The sequence below is a fragment of the Urtica dioica genome, chromosome 7, assembly GCF_054948205.1.
Source record: "Urtica dioica subsp. dioica isolate 48M chromosome 7, U.dioica_male_clone48M_v1_H2, whole genome shotgun sequence".
NCBI classification, from domain to species: domain Eukaryota; kingdom Viridiplantae; phylum Streptophyta; class Magnoliopsida; order Rosales; family Urticaceae; genus Urtica; species Urtica dioica.
Window position 1 is genome coordinate 8,642,833 of NC_142762.1, and position 20,217 is coordinate 8,663,049.

A 20,217-nucleotide genomic window follows, 5' to 3' on the forward strand; every position below is an offset into this window, starting at 1 on the left:
TTGGTAAGTTCATCCTATTTTTAACATATAAGAACATGTTTAATTGTTTTGATTCATGTTGAAATAGGTTCCATTGTGTTTGAGTGTGATTTGTTTGTCAAAATGGTGTTTTTTGTTGAAATCCCAATTTTTCCAGGGTGTCACGAAGTGGATCCAGTTCGTGACACTTCCCGATTTTTCCAGGGTGTCACGAAGTGGATTCACTTCGTGACACTAGTGTCACGAACAGGATTTACTTCGTGACACTGGTGTAACGAACTGGATTCACTTCGTGACACTAGTGTCACGAACTGGATGTTTTTCCATGTTAATAACCGTCTTTTAATACTCATATCTAATACGAGTGAACGTATACAGGTATGGCGGAAATATGTTTATATGCTAAGCAAAGCGGGAAGTGGGTAAAACCGGGCGTATATCAAGAGGGTGGTACTCTTACGCTTTTACTTCCTACCAAATTGAATTACCAAAGTTTGATGCAAACATTGTATGCTTGGTTGAACGTGACCCCTGCAACGCATTCAATCAACGTCAAACATGAAGCTGACAGGCTCGTACCGCCAACCATAGACGACGACGAAAGTTTGCGATGTTATTTGTACTTGAGGAAGAACGAACCGAACCGGACGAAGTTGAATCTTGTACTTGAGATTAGTCCGGAGGCATTTCAGGATAAAAAAGCGGATGACGCGTCTTCTCCACGGGTTGGATCCACTCCAACACCAAACACAAGCGAGAGTGGATTTGGTTGCAATCGAAGCAGGATCATTCCAAACATGCAGAGTCCTATATCCGAGGCACGTGAATGGGACGTACCAAGTCCGGAGGCTTTCGACAATGATACTGTTGGGTTGGATGACATCAATACTGTTAGCCAGGCAACACCCCAACCCAGAAGGTCTCCACCACCATTTATTTTGTCGATAGAGGCTCCACCACAGACTCAACACCAGGAAGAGCCTCCTCTTCCACCACAGCCGCGAACTCGATCACAAAGAAAAGAGAGGGTATCGAGCCAAGAGATTGGGGGGTGTTCGGTTACGGCTCCCGAATCAAATACATGTGTCGAGAGTAACGATATTGAGGTGTTGGACATTTTATCTCCGGTAAGTGTAAAAAAAAGGATTATATGCAAACAAAGCGGCGTTGTTGAAGCATTTGCGGATGGATGCAATCAATAATCATTATCGGTTCAAAACGAAGAACTCATCTCCGCTCAAACTTCATGTCATTTGTGCGGGTAAAAATTGTGATTGGGCGGTCCGGGCAGTGAAGCTAAAGAACACGGATTGTTTTGAAATTAGAAGGTAAAATTTCACGACCTAAAAACTGATTTTATTTGAAATTTCATTTCTCTTCATAGATGAATCAGTCCGTGACAGATCTATCACGAAGTGAATCCACTCCTGACACGAGTGGATGTACTTCGTGACAGATATGTCAGGAAATGTATGCCCTTTTATTTTTAAAATGTTTTTGATCGTGTGTATGTGTTTATGGTTCAAGATATGATCCAAAGCATACTTGTTCTGTGGAGGAAAGACAAAAAGGGCAACTGCAAGCTACTGCAGAGTTGGTTGGAGAGAGGGTGAAACACAAATTTATTGATCCAACTGTACATAGTTGTAACCCAAAGGAGATTCAGAGTTACATGCGAACAGAGGTTGGAGTCAATATTTCATACAGAAAAGCATGGAGGGCAAAAGAATGTGCAATACAATCCTTGTATGGGACTGATGATGAGTCATATGCCTCTCTTGCAAAATACAAGTACATGTTAGAGCAAAAGAATCCAGGTTCTCTCATCGACCTAAAAACTGACCGTCATAAATATTTCATGTACTTTTTCGTTTCTTTATCTCCGTTCAGAGAGGGATGGAAGTATTGTCGGCCTGTTGTAATTGTTGATGCAACCTTCTTGACAAACTATCACAAGGGCAGCATGTTTACGGCTTCCGCGATGGACGCAAATGAGCAAATATTCCCGCTTGCCTATGGTATTGGTGAGTCCGAAACTTCCAAGTCCTGGTTTTATTTCTTCAACAAACTTAAGGAAGCATTGGGGGAGAGGGATAACATGGTCATCGTATCCGACCAAAACACCGGAATCATTAACGCCGCGAAGAAAGTTTTTCCAAGAGCAGAACATGGTTTTTGCGCATACCACGTGAAGAATAACGTCAAGGCAAAATTCAAAAAACTTGGCAAGGAATTCAATTGGAAGTTCTACAGTGCAGCAAAAACGTATACTATATTTGAATATCAAAAGTTTATGCGCATGTTGGACAAGGAAGACCCGTTGATACGTCCGTACCTTGTCAACGAAGTAGGAAATGAGAAGTGGGCACGTTGTTTTTTCAAGACATCAAGGTATACGATCATAACTTCAAACAACGCAGAGTCTTTGAATGCGTTAACTGTTAAAGCAAGATCATTTCCAATAGTGAAGTGCCTTGATTGGTTGAGGGAGAGAATGCAAGTTTGGTTCTACCAACGACGAGAAAAGGCGGCATCAACTCAAAGTGTGTTGTCAATGGAATATCATACCGAAATGTTAAAAAAAACTTGCTGTCTCGGCAAATATGCAGGTTATAGTGTGTTTTTAATTTTTAAATTCTGTCACGAAATGACCCGAGTCCGTGATACTTGTGTCACTGAGTGACTTCAGTCCGTGACACATGTGTCACAGAGTGAATCCACTTCGTGACACAGGTGTCACGGACTCGGGTCATTTCGTGACACATGTGTCACGGACTGAGTGGTTATGTTTAAACTTTTTTTTGCTTATGTTTTAGGTCCGGCCTTCTGCAGTATACGAATTCGAGGTTTTAGACACAAAAGGAACACCATGGGCAGTGAACTTGATTGATAAGACGTGCTCGTGTCGAGAATTTCAAACTGCTCTATTTGTATGTGTCCATGCCATTGCGGCTTGTCGCTTACGCAACCTACCAGTTGAGAGCTATTGTGCAGAGTACTACACGACCGAGTATTGGAAATTGGCGTATGCAGGGGTTATTCATCCTCTAGGAAGTGAATCGTCATGGACTTTTCCCGACGAAATCAAGCAGATCAAAGTAAATCCGCCTAACTTCTTAGGTCGTCCGGCGGGTAGACCTAAGAAGAGAAGGATTCCCTCTCTTGGAGAATCTGATACCCCGCTTCGTAAATGTTCCCATTGTGGAGGTGTAGGTCACAATAGAGCTACGTGTCGCAACCCAATTCCACCAGAAATGAGGGCTCCGAGGATGGGACATTGGTTTGGTTGTAATTCGACACGTTTTATCATTGAATATCTAGAACTTCCTTGGTGTTTTGCTATGTATTACATTTTGAATATTTTGAACTTTATTGGTATTGAGTTTATTGTTAAGAATGGTTTATAAAACAATCTTATTGCTAAGACGTGAACACAGTCCGTGACACATCTGTCACGAAGTGATCTCAGTCCGTGACACATCTGTCACGAAATGAGGTCAGTTTGTGATACATAAATTGATTTCGAAACAATACATACACTTTTAAACTAAGAAATTGATGTCAAGACAATACATAAAGTTCTAAGAATACATATATAAAGTTATAAACACATGCGTACAATCATAAACACATAATTTCAAGTTGCCTCAACATTGACATTTCCACGCGTGTGTAGTTTTAGCGCTCCGTGTCGGTATAATTCGGTGGTCATTTTCTGTCGATACATGATCATGTCCTCCTGTTTCAAATCAGACAATGGAAGGTCGTGCGCCAAAAACTCGGCAGTCTTGATCATAAACATGCCACAATCATTTATGAAGGAACAAAAAACGCATGCTTTAATTGATGTGCCATTAAGAATGTAAAATTAAGAATTAAAATATTTACCCATTGTCTTGTTGTGGTATTTGATCGTAGTGGACGACCTTGAATATTTCTTCATTGGAGAGTAGAACGCCGGCGACATGCAGAACATATGGCAAAATGGTGGCCAAGTTTCTGACTTCAGTGTCCACGAGCGTTTGGTGTCCACCGGTGGAACTCATGGAGTAGTACACTGTTATACACCTTGAACGCACGTTGACAACAAGAAGATACCAGTGTCCGCCATCTATTATAGGGATGAAGACATCATCGACCCCGTCCCATGGGTCCACCAGTTACTCCGCTCCAGACTCTCCGGTAATGTGGTCGACGACACATTTTTTCAGTTTCTTCTTTAAGAATACACCCGGATCTTGACTAGCATTGAACTGAGTGTAAGTATCTCGGAGATACTTAAAGAAGACCGTGGACATGATGGTGAAGGAGTGACGTAACAAACCCGCCTTTTTCTTCTTCCGAAGGTAGTACATCGCGACGTCCACATGCTGCACGACAAAAGATAAACATAAGCACTAAATACCTCAGTCCGCGACACATGTGTCACGGAGTGACTTTAGTCCGTGACAAATGTGTCACAGAGTGAATTCAGTCTGTGACACATGTGTCACGGACTAAGTACACTTCGTGACACATGTGTCACAGAGTGAATTGACTCCGTGACACATCTGTCACGAAGTGAATTGACTCCGTGACACATCTGTCACGGAGTCGATTGACTCCGTGACACATCTGTCACGAAGTGAATTGACTCTGTGACACATTTGTCATGAAGTGAGCTGCAAAACAAGACATATTTTAAAAATTACTAACACACATTAATACCTGATCAGACAACCAACCGTCCTCGTGCCACATGTTGTAGAAGAAGGTCTTCTGGTTGATAGCCATCTGTCCTAGTTCCATAGAAGGCGCTATGGTTTCTTCCTCCGGCTTATATTTTGGTTTGCCCTGAGATATGTTCTTGTGGCCCCTCTTCAAGGCGACTTGGATCCACAACTTCATGACGTCAACGTCATCCTGGTCCGGTCGTTTGGTTACCTCCGACAGCGGCAGTTCATCAGGAAGCACGTCCGGAGCATTCGTGAACCTCAGAAAAGGCAACGCCTTTTTAAAAGGAGTAAACCTATCGGGGCTGCGTCGTTGCCGGGTCAAATGTTTCTTGATAGGTGAGTCTTCAATCAAGATATGGGGATTCGGTGTGTTCAAGTCATATATCTATCCAACAAGAGAAATAGAGTTCAAGTTTATTGTTGAGTTCAACCATAAAATAATATTTTATAACAATTATATGCTTATTTGAGTTCAAGTTTATTGTTGAGTTCAACCATAAAATAATATTTCATAACAATTATATGCTTATTTGAGTTCAAGTTTATTGTTGAGTTCAACCATAAAATAATAATTCATAACAATTCATATGCTTATTTGAGTTCAACCGTAAAAGATAACAATTCATATGGTTATAAATTCATGCTTCTAAACAAGTCAAGAATTAAGTTCAACCATCAAATTAATGGAGGTACCTCTTGAACCCCCTGTGTCCCTAACAACTCATACTCTTCCATAGCCTCTGCATTCATTTGGGCTTCTAGACTGAGAGGCGAATCTTCATCACCCCAAGATTGTTGACCTTGTGTGTTTTCCACATCACTTTCGTCCTCATGACCATTCAAAATCATTTAGTTCAACATGAGTGTAATCAAAATAATGAAATTCAGCGACTCCGTGACACTGTGTCACGCACTAAGTACACTCTGTGACACATCTGTCACGGAGTGAATCCACTCATCTCCGCATTTAAGATTTTAAACAACAAAATAATATGTCTATTGCATATCTTGTACCTCTTGTTGACTGGTTTGCTTCTTTTTCCCTTTCTCGACTTCGTTTTTCTTCTTCTTTTGGTTGCCATCCTTCTTCTTCTCCTCCGGTTTCTTGCTCTTCTTGGCGCCATCGTCCTTCTTCTTCTTGTCGTCTTTGTCCTGCTTATTTTTCTTGTCCCCATCATCGTCCTTTTTCTTCTTGTCCTCATTGTCTTTCTTCTTCTTCTCGTCTTCGTCGTCTTTCTTCTTCTTCTCTTCTTCGTCTTTCTTCTTCTTCTCCTCGTCTTCCTCTTTCTTCTTCTTCTCCTCTTCTTCTTTCTTCTTCTTCTCCTCGTCTTCCTCTTTCTTCTTCTTCTCCTCTTCTTCTTTCTTCTTATTCTCTTCTTCTTCTCTCTTCTTCTTCTCTTCTTCTTCTTCTTCTTCCTGCATTTTCTTCTCTTCTTCCTGCATATTCTTCAGCTTCTCAACATATTCTTGTTCCTCTTTTTTTTTTTTTTCTTTTTCCGCTTTCTTCTTCGCCATCTCTTCTTCGTACTTCTTGAATTTGGCCGCTTTTTCTTCGGCATTCTTCTCCTGGCGCTTCTTTTCTAACTGCAACTCGTTTCTCCAATCGTAGTACTGATCTAGTTCATCAAGAGCCACTCTGTAGCTCTTCACCGCGTCCAAAATATCTTTTTTGAACTTCCTGTAGTCGTCTTGCATATAGCGGAAACGCTCGTGGAGATTTCCAACTGAGTTTTCGAGAGAGTCGAGCCGGGACTGTCCATGACCAAAATAACAAAGTAAGCTGGCTGACGAATGAATCCACTTCGTGACAGATGTGTCACGGAGTGAATCCACTTCGTGACACATCTGTCACGGAGTATGGTTATTTAAATTAAAATAGAAACCCAAAATTGTGTTACCTCAACTGTCTGTGCTTGTGAATGGGACGGTTGTTGTGGTGGTTGTGGTGGTGGTGCTTCTGGTTGTGGGGCGTCTTTTTTGGGTTTCTTCTCCGGGCGTTTGTCCACCCCCGCTAACGTCGTAGAAGGGGTTGCAACGCTTGAAGAAGTGTCGCCGATTCCGTGAAATTCAACCTATACGTGGGACAAGTTAACAAATGAGTGTGATCAATATTAAGTATGAATTAACCTACAAATTTATTACCTCATTGAAGTTGATTCCTCTCATGGCGGCATCCTGAACAAGTCCGATAGACTTCCACCGACGCATTATTGGCCAAGCTGTGGTGGAGACTTTCTCACAAACCCCCATGTTCGTCAGGAAAGACTCGTACCCCCAAACCTGAAGCGGCTCGACGAATCCGGGGAGATGGAGCTTCTTTTTTTTTTACCTTGCTCCATTGGCTCGCCACCCTTCTCCACAAACTTCCGGACTTCGCCGAGAAGCTAGTTCCACACCACGTTGCCCCATGGATGGCGACCGAATGTGTCCGTGTCCTCCACCATCTTAATGAGCTCTAAGCACGGTGTCCTGTTCTTCGCATCGTCCGCCAGGAGGACATTCAAGACGAAGTAAATTTTCAGGTAATTTACCTGAACTTCCGTCGGCCAATCTACGCTCGCCTCCAAGAATTGGTTGACCAAGTTCCGACTCAAATACTTCCCCAGGAAGAATTTTTTGAAGAGGCTGTCATTAGAAACAACCCCCTCGAACTTGAATTCTTCGTAGTCATCGACGACTTTGAGAAATGTAATCTCTTGGAAGTCTCTCTTCGTGAACTCCCGGACTTGGCCTCCAATCTCAATTAGAAGCCCGTCACTGGTTTCTCCGTCGAAGCTCCCGGTCCTCAACACCAAGTGGCTTATAATCGCCGATGACCGCATTATTTTGGGTTGCCCCACAAACTGCCCAAAACATGATTGGGCGAAACCAGCTTGCGTTTCGGCGCTGCGGCCGAGTAAGAGAGCCAAGAAATTTTCCAATCCCCCATGGAAGTTAAAGGAAAATCCTTCAACGTTGGACTCCGGTATAAACCGTCTCCACTCCTACACATATGAGTCGATGACATTATTAGTGAAACCATTATGCTTGAGTTCGTGACAGATGTGTCACAGACTCACCCACTTCGTGACAGATATGTAACGGACTCGCTGACTTCGTGACACACCTGTCACGAAGTCATCGAGTCCGTGACACATCTGTCACGAACCAGGATCAAAATGAGTTTCTGACACTCACCTTTCGGGAAATAACAGTGGTAGGACTCTCCAAGGCGGTCGCAACACCCGAGGACTCAGCCTTGTTTTTTGGCTATATCAAACACAAAACAAAATCAAATAACCATACATTGCTCTAATTAAGTCACTTCATTTTTATTCTATACCTTCTTTATCTTTGTTGGTGCGACGATGAACGCGTCATCATCGTTGGAACGCTTGACGGCGAAATTATATTCCTTTTCGAAGCCGTCCTAGAACTTCTTCGAATGTTTGAGGCCTCCTCGACCTTGGTTCCTTTAGACTTCGTCATTGAATATAAAACCTAAACAAGACCAAATACACACACACACACTCGCCAAACCCTAACATTGTTCAATCAAATATACACACGAGCACGAAACACACACAAATACACACAAACACACACTCGCCCAAACACAAATACACACAAACACTCAAAGACAACACATTCTCGGCCAAACACAAATACACTCAAACACCCAAACACAAATACACTCAAACACCCAAACACAACACATTCTCGGCCAAACACAACAAACACTCGCCCAAACACCAAATACACTAAAACACCCAAAAAGATTTTGAGCCAAAAACTCTAAATCAAATAATTTGAGGTTAAATAGAGTTTTCAATCAATTTGAGGCTTTAATAGAGATCGGCCGATTTACCTTGATATGAAGATGAACACAATCTTTTCTTCTTCTTCACCGATTAACGTCAAAGCTAAAACACAAAGTTTGAATAGGGGTCAGTTAATACATGCATTTGTCTGAGTACTGAGCGTATTTCTAGGGTTTTAAGAGACCGAAATAAATGAAATAGAGATTTGAGTAAGCTGGCGGACATGGGTATCGGAGTTCTAGCTTTCAAAATTGCATAAGTAATACCCATACCTTTTTTTGTTATGCCTTGCGACCTGAAACGACGATGGAGGATCATTGTTTCGCTAGAGAACGTGTGAGGGAGAGAGAGAGAGAACGTGCGGCCGATTTCTTTGAGCGAGAAAAAAATGGGGGGATCGTGCGAGAGAGAGAGAGAGAGAAGATTAGGGATTTTTTTTTTTGGGAAAAAGATGAAGAATACCCGGGAATGGCCGATTTTTTTGAGCGAGAAAAAAATGGGGGGATCGTGCGAGAGAGAGAGAGAGAGAGAGAGAGAGAGAGAGAGAGAGAGAGAGAGAGAGAGAGACAGAGAGAGAGAAGATGAGGGTTTTTTTTTTGGGAAAAAGATGAAGAATACCCGGGAATGGGTTTGCATGCGTTTAAAAGATTTCTGAGGGTATAATAGTCTTTACACAATGGCCTAGGTATTACATGTGTCAATTTTTTTGGTTTTGGGCTATATCTGGTAAGGGACATTCATATGGTATTATTTGTGTCAATTCCCCTAAGTGTTTTTGCTAGCACAAAATTTATAAATATCAAATAAAATAGGAATTTTAAAAGGGAAAAGATCATCATTAACTTATATACATTTGATATAAATAAGAAAAATAATTATCCTACATATTAAACTACATTTTAAATTCTATATATTTTATAAGGTTAAAAAATTAGAAGACATATGTGTATGTATATATATATATATATATAACATATTATGCAACATTATTTCCGTTCGATTTTCTATCGACATGTCGGTTTTTCATCGAAAACGACATTTGAAAACGGAATTTCATTTTTTATTTTCCACATTTTTTCCGTTCGGTTTTCCATCGGCGTATCGATTTTCCATAAATCAGGAGGTTCGAAACGGCATCAAAAATGGCATTTCGAACCTTTGATCTATCCATCCTTGTGACATCAACAGCAGTACAACTTGCAAGTATGCACAATACCTTTGGTTTTACCGTACACTATATCCTATAATACAAAAAATGTTATTTAATCGCGTGATTAAATAAGTGATTTCTTTAATCGCGTATAGGAAATTTAATTATTTCATAAATCAAACAAGATACAATCTAACTTGACAGTTATATTTCTATATTTAATATAATCCATATAAAATGGCTAAATAATAATTATATTAATTTTAATATTTAGTTTAAGTTTTACACACAAATCCAAAATTAAAAGCACTTTTTTTAATAACAAATTGTAAATATGCATGCACATCACATACCACTTATTTATGTGATATATAGACATTTTTCAAAATTTTCTTTTTATCTAAGCCTATGTTTTTTATATTTTTTTCTTTTTACATAAGCTTGGTTACTGATAGTGACTTTCTTTGCATCAACAAAGAACAAACCTCTAAAACTATATATATAAATATTTTATGACAGCATATATGACTTAATGTATAAAATAACACAACATAAAAAAAAAAAGGCTAAACTAGTAACGTAGCCATTTTGAAACATGTCTTTTGGAACCTAGCCAACGTTTGGTAAATTTTGCAATCTAGCCATTTACTGAAATTTACAGATATAAAATACCTAATTTACCCTTTTTCTTATACTTACTTGATCATAGCACTAGCCCACGTTTGACCGGTTTGAATTGTATACAACTATTTAATTTCATATTTTTTCGCAATTTTTATTTGATATTATGCGTGTGAATCCAGTAATGCAATAAATGCACAAAAAATTTACCATAATTAACAGAAATTAACAAATCTGCAGAGATTAACAAAAATTTACAAACATTTACACTGTATTTGCTTACACGGCTATAATTTCAGCAATTTAATTTCAGCTTTTTGAATTCATAATAGGAGATTCGGTGATGTAATTAAAAGGGAAAGGAAATATTTATTGATTGAATAAATCAAACAGGATCATGAATACACGTAATTACTCATGACCCGTTCAAAATTAGAAAATAAATTTGGAAAACAAAAATACCGTATTAAATGCATATTAAAGGAAAGGAAAGAAATCGGCTCTACCTGCACATATGTAAATTTACCATAATTAACAGAAATTAACAAAGCAACGGAGATTAACAAAAATTTACAAACATTTACACTGTATTTGCTTACACGGCTATAATGTTAATTACCAACTTTGCCAAATATAGAATTTTTTTTAAAATTCGAAATATAAACCAAATATAACAAATTCGGCTACAAAACCAAGTTTCAAAACGTAGGCTAGTATTTTTGAAACCAAACCAATGCTAATATAATAAATACCATCTTACATAAATATGACACGTCATCAAATTTGGCTAGATTCGAAAATTAAACGAAACGTTGGCTAGATTACAATTGCAACGTTTGATGTGGCTTAGATCGACTAATTTTTCAAAAAAATACACTTTAAAGAATGGACACTGTAGCGAAATAGCCAAAATGAAACTATGAAATTTGTTTTTAGCCTATGTTTCACAACTTTTAGGGAAATAGCCAACAGACTTTTGTGGCAATAATTAAGGTCTGATTTACCCTTATTAATTAACAAATTCGTCACTTTCTCTCTCCTACTTTTTCCTACACTTTTTTTTACATAAAAACTTCAAAAAACCATATCTATATCATATGAACTCGAAATTGAGTGATTTCAAATCCTACGGATTCGTGACGCCGATATCTTCAAAAATAGATCCATTGTATTTGATGAAAAATCATGTTTAATACCATAGATGTAGAAAAATCACGTTACTACCTTAAATATGGAAATAACTGGAAATTTTTGAAATTATCAAAAAAATAAATGGAAACGTAACTATGATGCATTAAACATAATTTTTCATCATACACAATGGGTCTATTTTTGAAGATCTCGACGCCACGAATTTGTAGGATCTGAAATCACTCAATTTCGAGTTCGTATGAGAAAGATACGAATTTTTGAAGTTTTGATGCAAAAAAAATTATTTGAAAAAAATAGGAGAGAGAAAGTGACGAATTTGTTAATAAATAAGGGCAAATCAGACCTTAATTATTGCCACATAAGTCATTTGGCTATATCCTTAAAAATTGTCAAACATAGACTAGATCCAAAATCACATGTTTAAAGTGGCTAGTTACTTACAAATCTTAAAAAGAATAAACCAAACATGATAATAGACTTGGGAAAAAAAAAATCAACCTTATATATATATATATATATATATATATATATATAAAAAGGTGGAATTTGGTATATAATGGCATATTTTTCCCTTTAGGTATATTAATATTTGTTAAACGACTATTTTACAAAATTGACCACATGTTACAATTTTATTGTTTCAGTACCCATATAAACTTTTATCCCCTCAGCATCATTTATCGATTTTTTTTTTTTGTCAATCATAGAGTACGAGTTCCAATTTTCCAAATATATCTTAAATAGTGTAAGCGGGGGTATGAAAGTGATGGAATTTATAAGCAGGGCAATATTTGAAGTTGCCTGTTGTGCTGCCAAAATTCAATGGTTGACCACAAATTTGAACAACACAGTGGACCAAACTAAAATGTGAAAGAGTGCATAAAACAGATAAAACAAAAGATACAAACTACCATACACTGCAATAAAAATGACCGTTTTCTAAAGTTAATTAATAAAGCAAGATTTTGACTTCGAAGAAACATTGCTTAATAATCTCCACCCTCTCTCCATTGCATTTGCAGCGAATCATTCAATCATTTCCATGTCTCCTCAAGGCTCAAATCCATTATTGACACTGAAAATTATCGAGAACCCGGTCACGGAAACAATCCCGACTCACCTGAGCACACACTTGAAATGTCAAACTCATTCACTTCATACGCCTTCTCCGATCCCTCTCTCTTTCTCTGCTCTTGTCCCGGTCATTGTCGTCCCTCTCTCTGCTTCCACTCTTTGCACGATCTCTCTCTAAATCACGAGGATTACCTCTGTCCCTGTCCCTGGCCCTGTCCCTGAGTCTCTCTCGGTCCTTGTCCCTGTTGGAAGATGGTCTCCGTGATGGGCTGTTGCTTCGGCTTCGGCTGCGATGTCTCTTCCGTGTTGCTTCTTGGCTATTGTCTCGCCTTTCTCTCTTCTCCGAAGATGTTCTCTCTGCAGCACAAGTAGATGTAAATATTTTAGGACTCAGTATAGCAAACATGGCAAACCCTTTTTGAAGCAAATGACAATACAAGAATACATCTCAAGCGTTGATCACACTAGACCAGTCTCTACTAAGGTCCGGGAAAGAACGACATTGAGCCTCTATACAACTCGAAGACAACAGTGAAGCCATGCCAGATTAGGACTTCACCTTTAAACGAGATAAAAGATACAGTTTTGGAAGTTTGAGGGGATGGATAAACAAAAGATGAATTATTCTAGCCTTTTTTTTTTTTTTTTTTTTTGAACAAGCCCACAATCTCAAAATCTCAAGGTGGCCCAAAATGCTCGGAAATATCATTGTCATAAATCATAAACATCCAAAGGTGTTAGTAACTCAATTATCATATGTGAAATATGCAGATCCAATCAAATAGTAGTTGTTATACAATATAGCAGACTAAAGGATTAATATGGCAACTACAAACGAATCGAGATCAATCGAAGTACTTACTGTTTCCAAAAGCGTCTTCGTTGGAGCTAGACAACCCGAAATCAGACTCCAGCCTTTTACGATGAAGTGCTACTCTTCTCTCAAGTTCCTCGTGATTTGCGATTCCCCTATCCTCCAGAGATTCACGATATTCAATCATTGCAGCCTCCAAATGTCTCAACTTTTTCCTGTAATATTAATAATTTAATCAATGACTACATGCCAGATGTGGCAATAAAACCAAGCGCTATATTATTAATCTGTTTAGGTATAGTTGAAAAGCAACCTCTGCTCGTCACTCATTCCACCATCAGGCTGCACAGCAACGATTAAATCAGTCGCAGAGTTCCTCTCATAGGCACGACTAGGCCCATCACCATCGTTCTCACTTCCAGAAGATGAATAGCTCAACCCAATACTTTTTTTACTCCACTTTAGTCCGTCATCGCCATCATCATCATCATCGTCGTCCCGAGCCCACTTTGAAGCTGGCAAAACAGGAGGATCGTTCTTCTCTTTCCTCACAAACGGTTTAAGCTCGGGCTGTGGAATCGAAAATGTCTGGGATATAGGCAGTGACATCCCTTTTTCTTTGATGCCCGTTTCATCGTCTCTGTAATCATTCCATCCCACCGATCCCATGGCCTCAGGTTCGACATTTGCTTCTCTCCGGCTACCAGAATTCGACTCTCTATGGCCATATTTCAAGTTCTCATCAAGCTCATATACCCTTTGCTTTTCAGCCTCTTCCAGACTCAACAGTCGAGCGACCATCGTTTCTCGACCACCGACAAGAGACAGCCCGTTGTGCTTGCATCGTCTTTCCAGTTCAGCAATGGGAAGACTCATTAGCTCCTGCATAGCTGCGCCTTTCCCCATTGCCAAGGCAGCGTCTTCGTTGGTCCTACCAATATTTCCTTTGTCTTCAGAACCTGTTCTTTTTTCAAGCTCTGTTGCTTCACCGCTTATGGAGTGGAAGAGAGTCACACCAGAGTTCCCAGACCGAAGAAAAGTGGCTCGTAAACCATTTACATAAGCGTCAGAGAATAGAAACCAGTCCGACCATACTTGCAAAACCTTCAAAACTCTTTCCTGCACAGAGACCACAAAATAACATTATTACACAAACGATCGCACATAAAACAACTCAAAATCAACACCGCATTATTCAATCAGTACATGCCTTGAGGGCCTCAGCGGTAATCCTTCCCGTTACACTGCGGTGCAAGTCATTAAAGCTCTCTATTATATCCGGTAATGTAGACTCGAATTTGGTTCGATACGCAGAAGCATTCTTTACTGGAGCGCTACTATTATGAAGGATATCAGAGACAAGCATCAGCCTTGCAACTTTGGTCGGGATTGGAGTCTCCTTTAGTGTCAATGCTTCGGTGAGAACTTCTACTATCTGAATTCAGACCAGACCGAGTCATATATATAATGAACCAAACAAGATGACCTCTTAGGTACTCGATATTGTATTGAACTAAAAACTATTACCTCTCCAGCAGCATCGGCATTATCCAATGCGAATCCCATAGCTTCCTTTATTTGTCTCCTCTCCAATGTTAATGCGCGTAACATATCCTCAAACTCATCTCTTTGCGAATCAGTCAGCGTTCGTTCTTGCTCTACACGCTGAAATTTTACCGGAACGACCAAATTAGACCAGGAGAAAATATGAATAGAGAAGCCGTTCCTCAACAGGACAAAAAAAAATATTACCCTGCTTCTTCCTGCAGCATATGTGGCCCCGGATTCCTTTTCAAGATCAGGGCTTTTAGCAATAGGCAGGGATGGTGGTATCCATCTGAAAACATTAAAACCCAGGATGAAACAGTTACTCATATATATGGACTTCAAGCCCTCATTTCATAAAAGAAAAAAAGAACAAATAAGGCTGAACTTGATGGCACGAAAACAGAACAAGCTTGCATTACCTTCCACTGCCGGTTATCATGATGAAAGGTTCCATTCGCCACCTTTGCAGGGTATCACCCTACCAAGACCAAAATAATCTTCAGTCAAGTAAAAGAAGAACAAGGAAGAATAATGTTCTTTTAAGAAGAAGAAGAAGAAGAAGAAGAAGAAGAAGAAGAAGAAGAAGAAGAAGCTAAATGGTGCGAGTTATTATTTGTTACAGCTAGAAATTAAGCAGTGGTAATATGACACACCTGAGCAAACGAATAAAGCCTCCAAACATAGTAAGTATGCTCTTTTGAGCCGAGCTCAAACAAGAAGCTGAAAAGAGGGTTCCCTCTGCCTCTCTCCATTATAGCTTGTTCAAAAGTACATCCTCCGTCTAAAACATAAAGAGCCATGGTATCAATTACATGGCGAAGGTGATCATCTTCGGGTGGAACCACCAATATGTCAGGAACATTCGGAGTAAGAACCTAGGATCAACAGGACATGTAAGAAGAAAAAAATGAATCATTGAATAATTATTCTTGACTAACTAAAAACAATAGACAGAAAATTACCAGTTCAGAATTTTGGGTTGGGACAGAAGTGACAGGCGGACCTGATGGGCCAGATAAGATTACAGTGGCACCCTGCAACCAAAAAAAATTATAACGACAACTGTTCTATAAATCTTGACTTTATGCTGCTACTCAGATCCTCTAAAAGGTATAATGCAAAACAAGGTGCGCAAACAAGGAATAACATATATATATATATATATATATATATATATATATATATATATATATATATGTATAAAATAAATGCCGGACCTCCTTACTCCTGATGGCCATTTGTCCCGGCGGTGGTGCAGGAAGTGCTTGTGATGGCAAAGCAACAGACTTGCCCCATCCGATTTTCAGCTCATATTCGTAAACAATCACACCTGAAAAATTACTTGTTTCTTCAACTTACCCACGTGCTTGCAATGCGCAGCAATAATAAATACGAGGAAGATATCATAGATATAAAGGTGTTGATAGTTCGACTTCTAAAATGCCAGTCTCTTAGTAGTTTGTGGATTTCTTGGTAGCTTATGAGTGACTGCTATATGGGATTTATATTCAGAAAAAAAAAAAATATTGACCAGAAAAAATTGTGATTATGATTATGCATTTTCAATTAAGTCACAAGATGTGACTATCTGTACATAATACTACATACAGAGAAGTGTACACATACACTAACTTTGTTCTCAAGTCTGTTTTAAAGGTGAGTACTCAGGAAAACTACTGAAGATGAAAAAAAATTAAGACCTTGCATTTCATCCTTTGCAGCTTGTCCATCAACCCTATTCATAAAAGCAACGAATCCGCAATTCCTTTGGCGTCTCCGCTCCTCTTCAGTTCTAGGCCACATTATTTTCACACTTGCAATAGGACCAAATCTTCCAAATGTTCGCAAAAGGAAATTTTCATCCACCTAGATTTGTAATGGAAGATTTCGGTTATTGTTTAATAAAGCAAGCCATAAACAAACACGGGAAACGCTATAGATGAAAGGAAAAACTGACTTGTGGAGCGAGATTTCCAACATAAAGATTAGTAGTTTGTGGATCCCCATCGTCAAACGACCCAGGAAGCCTGCCACTTGGATCAAACTCATCAGGCAGTTCATCAAAGCGACTTGCCTGCAACACAGAAAGATAACGATATTAATGTCTCGGACCTAAAAAGAAATTCAGAGTACAGATAAATGGAATGTCTCTGAGAGGGTTGATCGTGAAATGGATATGATATTTCTCATATTATTCTTAAATATGCAGACAGGTTGTAGAAGTTATGTTGACACCAAGGATAACGAACACAATCAAGGCTTCCAAAGGAAACCATTATCAAGGTAACGTGAACCGAAGATTAACAGCTCCAAAGTTCAAGGCATGGTTTACTGTTTTTACATCAAGGTAACGTGAACCGAAGATTAACAGCTCCAAAGTTCAAGGCATGGTTTACTGTTTTTACGTAATATTTTCAACTAATAGATTCACAAGACTTACTGCAGAATTGTCAGTACTGCGATAACCTTCGCGGTCCTGATTTCGCCTCTCCCTCAACTCCTGCTCAAACTTCAATTCCTCCATAAAATGATCGATGTTTCGAGATTTTCCTTTTTCTTTCTCTCTCGGTTTCTCCTCCTCCTTCTGTTGAATAAAAAATTTGCGTTTAAAAATGTAAAGCTCCAACTCTGTCCCATAATGAAGTAATTAGATTTCCCTGCTACTTACCTTATTCTCAGGTTCTTTACCCTTAGATGCAAAAGGAGGTGGAATAAAAGATGGAACATATCTGCAGTCGAAAAAATGATCCACACACTTTATAGAAACTGAAGTTCTTTACAAACTAGTAAGACCTCAAATGGAGTAGTATAAGATAACATGGCTTAAAAATGCCTAAATTCAAAATTCTGGTATCTTAAGGCATTTTATCTGGCACCTAAAAATCTACATAAGCATTCTTAACAGCCAAATGTCATATTCATTCTTAAGAAAATGAATATATTTTCCATAGTTTAGAATCCAATCCCAAAAATCAGTTGATCCAATCGACTCAAGTTCAAATGAGGCTCTTAACAAACCAACAATCTTTGTAAGCCATTTATCCATTTTCATTATGGCCAGCCGAAAAAAAAAAAAAAAAAAAAAAAAAAAAAACTAACCAAGCAACTAAGCCCTCAAATTATTTACACTTTCTCAATCGTACGGTTTCCATCAGAAGTCTTCCTACACAGCTCAATGGATGCATAAATGGCATTCACAAGACATGTCCTATATAGTTAGTCTCTCAATAGTTGTGTTGTATTTCATACACTACTCGAGGATACATAGCCACAGAATTTAAGCCTTGCACACATTCACAAAGACATCCAGTATAGTTAGTCCCTCAAATATCAATAGATGTGTTGTATGTCATACATAGCTCAAGGAAAGTACATAGCCACCTTTAAAAACAAAATTAATAGTAGAGTCCATAGCCACAGCCTTGCTTATATTCACAAAGGCATCCAATATAGATTATCTTAATAAAAGTGTGTCATCCTACATAATCTAGTCATTTCACATAAAAAAATTATGCCCCTGTTCTACATTCCATTAAATTTTGAAAGAGGCCTTAATCTGTACTCTTATGAGTTGCCTTTTAACATTAAAAGCATATGCCCCTGGGAAGATGTCAAAACAATCACTAAAGATGTGATTATAGAAGAGGATATGATCTCAAAATTATAAAATCTCCAGGAAAGGAAGCTATCAACATATTAACAAAAGCTACTGCACTTCGCAGAGACTGAGACTATGAATCTCAGCAATATATTTAAATTGATTCATCAAAGAAAATATTATGTTCTACCACAAACAAAAACAATTTCCATTTTTCTTTTGGGTGGCTTGATTCAATACATATTGGAGCATGCCTACACCATCCACATTTTCAATACCATAATAAACCTCAACATCTCAAGATTACATCTAAGAAGGTGATAAAAAAATCTCCACCTATGATGCATTATCGAGAGAAGTTACAACTTCGTTAAATCAAAAAAACATTTATTTACCTACTTCCCTTCTTTGGACCAGATACCCCATCTTTGGACTTTTCACCTGCCATCCGTGAATGCATAAAAAGGTCCATACTTTTATTAATGTGTCCCGGTAGTGGTAATAAAGCAAAACATCAATTTATCCATAGTGTTAAGGATTACACAATAGGGAAAACAAAAAATTCTAAAAAGCACTCCAACTTCTACAGAAAAAAAAAAGATTATTGGAGTTAATTTCTGCTACTAACCATCGCTCTCGGCCTTTGCTTTCTCATTGGGATTGATCAGTCCCCCTCGAACAAAAGCTTTTGACCCAGGAGTGTTTTCCCCTTGGAATGACTCCACGAACTCAGCATATAAACGAGCCGTCTCATCCTCTGCTCTCTGTAAGTGCAAAAATAAAAAATGATTAAAAACAAACCCAAGAATTAGGACATGCACAAATATCAGATAACTGATATTCCTTACCTTCTTCTTTGCCTCTTCTTCCTCTCTATGCTTTTGAAAAGGCGTTTTTTTCCGAGTAATTGAGAAAGAACTCATTTTGGCATCTACTTCTACAAAACAGTCCAAATAATTAGAAACATGGCTCCCAAAACACAAGCCCATTCATGATATTAGGCACGAACGACCCAGAAGGATTAGAACGAAATTTGGCACACATTAAAGCTCCACAAAACACCCACTTATCTCATCTCTTACGCTGCTGAGTATAGACTTTCTAAACCCTAAATTCATATGCAGTGCCCCAATAAACTAGGGTTCTAAGATGGAAAGAGATATCAATCCTCGGTCGAAACGCAACGATCAGAAAAACAAAAGCAAGTCGCTAGTTTTTCATACGGCCGGGAGATAAAGTAAATCAATTTTTTCTTCCAACCAAGAAAATTAACGATATTAAAGTAAAAATCTATCCACTAAATCATCCACTCTGATGAAGTAGGGCTGCATTCGAAAAATAAAATCAACAGAAAAACAACCAAATCAACTCGATTATTATAATGAAACAAAAATATACCAACATCGACGGCAAAGAACTCCGCACTGTTCTAATCGTGGCAACCGAAGTATATATATATATATATATATATATATATATATATATATATAATAAAGGAAAATGACGTTTCGTAATGTGGACCGGGAATAAGACTAACCTCGCAATCAGAATCGACTGACTCTAAGCTTATTCCGCAGAGCTGATGAACACGAACAAGAAGAAGACAAAGGCAAGTTATTGGAGAGGTTTTGGCGAAAGGAGTGACCTGAGTCGAGTCGAATCGGGTCGAGTCATGAGGTGTTCAATTTTTTTTTTTTTAATCCGATCTGTAAAAAATCAGTCGTTTATTTCTTCCCCGGCTGTAAATTACGGTCTAGCCCTTTGAC

At 38.6% G+C, this 20,217-nt stretch overlaps 1 protein-coding gene across 1 annotated transcript; it reads right to left on the bottom strand.

The window, feature by feature from the left end:
- Positions 1-12,173: 12,173 nt before the first annotated feature.
- Positions 12,174-20,157, bottom strand: LOC149390198 (protein RRC1-like). Its single transcript, XM_089619038.1, has 18 exons — positions 19,989-20,157; positions 19,300-19,388; positions 19,080-19,215; positions 18,847-18,892; positions 17,522-17,582; positions 17,294-17,437; positions 16,811-16,927; positions 16,554-16,719; positions 16,071-16,183; positions 15,816-15,887; positions 15,507-15,728; positions 15,273-15,331; positions 15,058-15,142; positions 14,833-14,970; positions 14,516-14,740; positions 13,619-14,424; positions 13,354-13,520; positions 12,174-12,848 (listed from the first exon to the last, which is right to left on the bottom strand). The coding sequence occupies exons 2-18, from the start codon at positions 19,372-19,374 to the stop codon at positions 12,568-12,570; spliced, it is 2,913 nt and encodes a 970-aa protein (XP_089475164.1). The 5' UTR covers positions 19,375-19,388; positions 19,989-20,157; the 3' UTR covers positions 12,174-12,567.
- Positions 20,158-20,217: the final 60 nt, after the last annotated feature.

Excerpts from the sequence above, each read along its gene's own strand:
- LOC149390198 (XM_089619038.1), bottom strand. The coding sequence starts at position 19,374 with ATGAGTTCTTTCTCAATTACTCGGAAAAAAACGCCTTTTCAAAAGCAT. Across the intron at positions 17,438-17,521 it reads GTAAAGAACCTGAGAATAAG|AAGGAGGAGGAGAAACCGAG; the intron begins GTAAGTAGCAGG and ends TTTATTCAACAG. Across the intron at positions 14,741-14,832 it reads ATGCCGATGCTGCTGGAGAG|ATAGTAGAAGTTCTCACCGA; the intron begins GTAATAGTTTTT and ends GTCTGAATTCAG.